Source organism: Rhinopithecus bieti, unplaced genomic scaffold (assembly GCF_001698545.2).
Source record: "Rhinopithecus bieti isolate Rb0 unplaced genomic scaffold, ASM169854v2 scaffold_13704, whole genome shotgun sequence".
In the NCBI taxonomy this organism is placed as follows: domain Eukaryota; kingdom Metazoa; phylum Chordata; class Mammalia; order Primates; family Cercopithecidae; genus Rhinopithecus; species Rhinopithecus bieti.
Genome location: NW_016808231.1, coordinates 1,832,095 through 1,838,094, shown reverse-complemented (window position 1 = coordinate 1,838,094; position 6,000 = coordinate 1,832,095). Strand labels below are relative to the sequence as shown.

Here is a 6,000-nt window from a genome sequence, read left to right as displayed (position 1 = left end):
AAAAAAAAAAAAAAAAAAAAAAAGATGTTTATGTCTCTGCAGAGGCTGACAGATTCCGTGGACCAGTACTCCCACTGTTTATCCATTATTCATTGATTCTTTTTTTCTTTATAGAAGAGCTACCAGATGGTGTTCTTGAATCTGATGATGATGAAGATGAAGATGATGAAGTAAGTTGGAGGTTCTTGACACCACATAGAAAACTCTTACCAAGCTATTCTCTCTTTCCTGCCTTGACAAGTTAGTCCAGAAATGGAGATTTTTCATTCCTGCTACACTGTTTCTCACAATTCTGGGGGTTGGCTAAAGCTCAACTGGGTGGTAGTTCAGGTCTCACTTGGGGTCTCATGTGGACAGCCCAGTGGCCATGTTTGAAGACTCCCACACTCACTGGGTTCACAGCAGAGACGCAGCATTGCCCGCCATTCGGATTTCATGGGAAGCTGAACAATGACCATTCTTCTGCGTGAGCTTTTGCTCTGAAGGGGCACGAGCCTTGGCCTGTCTTCCTCAGCAGTGGGAGTGCTGGGCGCATAGGTGCCTGGTGAGAGACTCTGGCTTGAGGGGTCCTGGGTTTAGTTCAGAGCTAACGGAACTGACCAGTTTTCTCTGTTATTTGCATTCTTTTGATTTGTGTTTCCTCAGCTGTGAAAAATCTACTTACTTGTGTTTTAGAGCATGAAGGTTTAGAAGTGAATGTATGTGAGTCTCTGAAATGATGTAAAGAATGGTGACTCGGGGACTGTAGTTGGATTTTCAGATGACAAGATTTTACATGGTTTTCCTTCAGAGACCTAGAAGGAAAAGACCTGTTGTCCCCTCTGGTCATACTTGATCTGGCTGCCTTCATTTGCGGGGAGCAGTTACTCCTGCAGTGAATACTGGGACATTTTCATCTATTTTTGGGGGGAGCATTCACTGAAAAAGTGGATGTCAGACGATGTTTTTTTGTTTGGAGTCATGGCCTGTCCGTTTCTGAAATGTGTAAAAGCCAGGTTTTTGATCACTGATGGCGTCGGTTGGGAAAGAGGTATTTAAGAGCGCCTGCTAGAGAGGATGTGCTGAGATCTGCTGGGAGATGCTTCCTCAGCAGGCGGCCTCTGTGCCTGCCGTTTTCTTCATGGGCTGCAGGTGGCATCAGCGGGCGCGTGCTCCTGCTGGCTTTTCCTGCCTTGTCCCGCAGTGCAGAGCTTGACCTCCAGATAGGGGTCCTGGCCCCTATCATCTTCTCCAGGCCCCTTTGTTTACATAGGTGGAGCCAGAGGGAAAAACACCAGCTTGAGCTCACACAAAGAGTTGATATGGTGGTAAAATTGGGTTTAGAACAGAAGTCAGCAGACGCTTTCTGTAAAGAAAAAGATAGGAACTATTTTAGGACTTGCAGGCCACACAGTCCCTGTTCCAGCCACTCAGTTCTGCCATTGTAACGCAGTGGCTGTCAGCAGTACATAAGTGGCCGGACGTGGCCGTGTTCCTGTAAAACTATGGACACAGAAAATTTGAATTTCATACAATTTTTTTTTATGTCATTAAATCTTTTTTCAAATATTTCAAAACACAAAAATCATTCTTAGCTAGCGGGCATACGAAAGCAGGCACCTGACACATGGGCCACTGTTTGCCAGCCCCTGGGCAGTTCCCGGACTCAGGTGGCCTTCTTTTGATTATAATGAGTCACACCTCCTTTGTGCCTGGCCCTTCAATATCATTCTAAATGATAGTTTAAATTAATGTTTAATTATTTGTTTTTAACAACTTTTTTTCATTGTGTCCAGAAGTTCCTCTCCAGATCTGTTTTTTCCCTTCTTGTGTCATCCCTTTGGGTTTTCTGGTTTGCTTTGGTTTTCGTTTTGCTTTGTTTTGCTATGAATCCTGTTTTTATCTTATAAGGGAAAATTCATTTGGTTCAACTGTTCTAGTTAATGATGAGAACTCAACTTTTGGAAATTTCCTTGTGAAAGCAATTGTCTACTATAAATGAACAAACACAGAAGTCTTGTAATTTTCTGGACTTTCACTGCTCTTTTAAGAGGTTGATGTTTGAAAATACTTGTGATAACTAGAATTTTCAGAAGATTCCTAGAAGAGGCTTAGTTGGAAAATTATAAGGAAAGGATCTGTCGTTTGGGCCAAATGGGACTCTGTGATGAACCAGATGGCAGCAGATGGGGGCTCCTTCTCCCGGGTAGGCCTCACTGCGCCTCGCCGGTGTCAGCAGGGGCAGTCCAGGCACAGCCAGGCTTGCCTGGATTTTACTCAGCTTTCACCGGAGGCAAGCATTACACGTTTATAACTATCTGTCAAAGTTGGAGGGAAAAAAGAGAGTGACAGATCTTAGGCTAAAAGAAAATTTCCAAGAATCCTTTGAGAAGTAGCACTGTTGTTGGAATGTGATTATCACTTCCCAAGGTGACAGCTCTGAAGGAGACAGCAAAATTATTTGCAAGGTGTTGGAGTCATACCTTATCTTGCTTAGCATTGTGAATGTTCTTTCATTTAATATTTAGACCCAAAACACAGAAAATGAAACCACTCTTTTCAGTTAGCTGCTTAGCGACTCTAAAGATAAAATGGTTCTAATGGGGCCAGGCACAGTGGCTCACACCTGCAATCCCAGCACTTTGGGAGGCCGAGGTGGGCGGATCACTTGAGGCCAGGAGTTAGAGACCAGCCAGGCCAACATGGTGAAACCCCATCTCTACTAAAAATACAAAAATTAGCTGGTTACATGGTGGCGTGCGCTTGTAATCCCAGCTACTGGGGAAGCTGAGGCATGAGAATCACTTGAACTTGGGAGGCAGAGGCTGCAGTGAGCTAAGATCCTGCCAGTGCACTCCAGCCAGGGCAACAAAATAAGACCCCATCTCAAAAAAAAAAAAAGTGGCTCTAGTGGGATGGGGCCTGAGACCAGGGTAAATTATGCTCACTCTAAATCACATTGAGCTGAAATCTGTACACTCACAGCTTCCACCACTACTATCCCTGCCCCACTGGAAACTCTCAAGAGAACCCCCGATGCAAAGTCTAGTTTTTCTCTGTAATTTGTAATGACTTGATCTAACGTGCTAACCTAACAAAGTTATGTCTGAATATACATACATTTATATACTAAAATTTAAAAAAAATAAAGGTAGAGCTAGAAATGCATGTTCTGATTTACAGACTGTCTAGGATATAATGTCAAATAAAAAAAGGAAATCATAAAGTAATTTGACCAATAATTTCGGAAGAGGCAAATGTATAAGCGCACATGGCTATGGATTATACGCGTGCCTATGTAGCAGAAAGGCGTGGACATTTACGCCCTCTTTGCTGACGTTATAAACTGCAAGCTGGGAATAGGAATAAGGAAGTTCGGGTGAGAAATGCAGAGAGGCTCTGAGGCTCCTCAAGAGAGAGAAGTGAGAACAGGACATGGGGTTTAGTGGCGTGGAAGTCAGTTGCTGTGCATTTTTGTGGGTTGATGGAGCAAAAGCCTAATGAATGGATTGAGGAGCAGGTGGGAAGTGAGGAAATGGCTTAATAAGTGTATGCTGCTCCTCCCGCAGTCGGGCTGTGCACAAAAGAGCAACAGTGGCTGAGGGGTGCATTTTTGTTTGTTTTAAGATGAGAGAAACCTGAGCATGTTAAAATGCTGATGGGATAGCTCCAGCCTAGAGGGAGAGCTTGAACATTCAAGGCAGGAAGAGTCTGCAGATGACATCGAAAAGATGGTGTTTTCATTGTTTTCTAAACCACTTACACTTTCTTGGCCCACAAGGCCCCAGACCCATTGAAACCTCCAGAGAAACAAAACCATCATCAGATCAGCTTGGACAATACACCCCAGGGAATGGACAGTGACAGCTGTTATTTAAGGCTTCAAATGCGTCTCATTTAGCGCTTTGGAGAAATGTGTTACCTGATGCATTTATTGTATATGAAACAGACGTAATATGTTACAAAAGGGCTGATGGTAAATCACTAAGCTTAGGAGCCTGGTTCCATTGTTCTCACCCCCAGTGACTCAGGTTTCCTTACTATATATCACAGCCAGTTTCCTTGTATGGCTTCATTAAGTAGAAATGCAAGGCCTTTCTGTGCTAGTCTAGAAGACTGGTTTTAAGACAAATATTCTCCTTTCTTGACAAAATAGGTTTAAGTGCCAGGTGAGGTCAGCCATGGACATTTACTTGCTGGCTGCCATGTAAGTGACAATCATATGCTCAGCAATTTCCTTCTGTACAAAGTGCTCAAATCTAAGAGTTGCTCATATATTTACTCAGCAAATATTTGAGGGCCTCGAAATAACACTATTGTAGGAACTAATGGGGAGGGGATGCAAAAGAAATCTAAAAGAGTATCTGTGGTTTAAAATACCTCCAAGAGTTTCCAGCCTAGATAGGGAAGATCACAGTGATTCTGACAACAGCAGCTCCCGCCTGCTGGCATTGCCGGGTGCCAGGCTCTGTTCTAGGCACCTTATGGGTGTTCAGTCATCTCCTTTTCTCAGCAGCCCTGTAGTAGGTGCTATTTTATTCACTTTTCACAGATGAGGAGACAGAGAGGAAATAGGTCACTTGCCAAGTTCACACAGCTAATAGTAACTTACGGGGCTGGGATTCAAATCCAGGTAGTCTGACTCAGTTGTCCATGTTCCTAACCACTGCCCTATACTGCCTTCTTGTGAGATACACATGAATACAAAACAGCAAGTAACAGAAAATAAATACGGATTATAGGTTCATAAAGGTGATAGACACAGGAAGTGCTGCAGAAATTCCAAGTACTCCGGGAATACTGGGAGATGGCTGGCCTGGGGTGAAGAGGAAGTGAGATTGGTTGAGGAAGGGAAGGGTGTGGTCAGCAAGGGTGGCATCCTCTAGGGGAGACAGCACAAGCAGAAGCGTTATCCTTTGCCCCTCCACTGCACTCACATCAAACCCCCCCAAGAAACCCATGTTAATGATCTAGTATGTGCACATGCTTTCGTACTTAGAAGATGCACAGGCAGAGTACATGGAGGTGTGTACTATACACAGATCCGTATATACTTTTGTCAGTATTTGTTTTTCAAAATGAGATAACATGGAGATAGGAACACACATACTTCTACACCTTTTTCTCTTGTTAATGTTTCTTGAAAGTCCTTCTGAGTTAGGCAGTGTAGCACCTTGATACTTTTTAATGCTATGAATGTATAATTTTCTAGATTTTATTACTTCAAACAATGCTGTAGTTGAAATCTTTGTAAAAATATCCTTATTTACCAGAGCTTTTATTTATATGGGCTTTTGCTGCTGGATCAAAATGTATTTTTTTATAATAGATTTTTCCAGATTGCTCTTTTCAAAGGCTGTTAATAATTCAGATTTCACTAGGAGAGCATGAAGGAGCCTCTTCCCTCCATCTCCACTAGCAATAGGTGCTGTTACTCTTTTTTTTTTTAATTTTTTGCCAATCTGGATTTGAATTTGCTACATTGTACATTTCCAATTTCATATCCTTTCTGTTTTTTTCAGCTGTGCTTCTTTCCAAACCCTTTTCACCATCATTACAAATGTTTTAAAGATATATTTTTCTAATCTCTTTGGCCACAAATCTTTTGAAAACATTTTTTTAAGTTAAAGATTGAGGCAGGGTGTGGTGGCTCATGCCTGAATTCCAGCAATTTGAGAGGCTGAAGTGGGCATCTCACCTGAGGCCAGGAGTTCGAGACCACCCTGGCCAACATGGTGAAACCCTGTCTCTACTAAAAATACAAAAATCAGCTGGGCATGGTGGTACGCACCTGTAATCCCAGCTACTCAGGAGTCTGAGGCACAAGAATGGCTTGAACCCAGGAGGTGGAGGTTGCAGTGAGCCAACATCATGCCACTGCACTCCAGCCTGGGCAGAGCGAGACTCCATCTAAAAAAAAAAAAAAAATTAAATATATTGGCTTTTCTTTTATAGCTCCTGGGTTTCCTGTCCTGGTTAAAGTCTTCCCTAACCCTAAATTTTACATGTAGTCTCCTAGGT

General features: G+C 42.9%; 1 protein-coding gene across 6 annotated transcripts in view; it reads left to right on the top strand.

Annotated features, from left to right (window-relative positions):
* ARMC9 (armadillo repeat containing 9) overlaps window positions 1-6,000 on the top strand; it is a 184,868-nt gene that overhangs the window by 103,010 nt on the left and 75,858 nt on the right. For all 6 annotated transcript variants that reach the window (XM_017886383.1, XM_017886380.1, XM_017886385.1 and 3 more), the window contains one exon: window positions 115-170. In XM_017886383.1, the coding sequence (XP_017741872.1) occupies window positions 115-170 (56 nt within the window). The remainder of the gene's footprint in view (window positions 1-114; window positions 171-6,000) is intronic.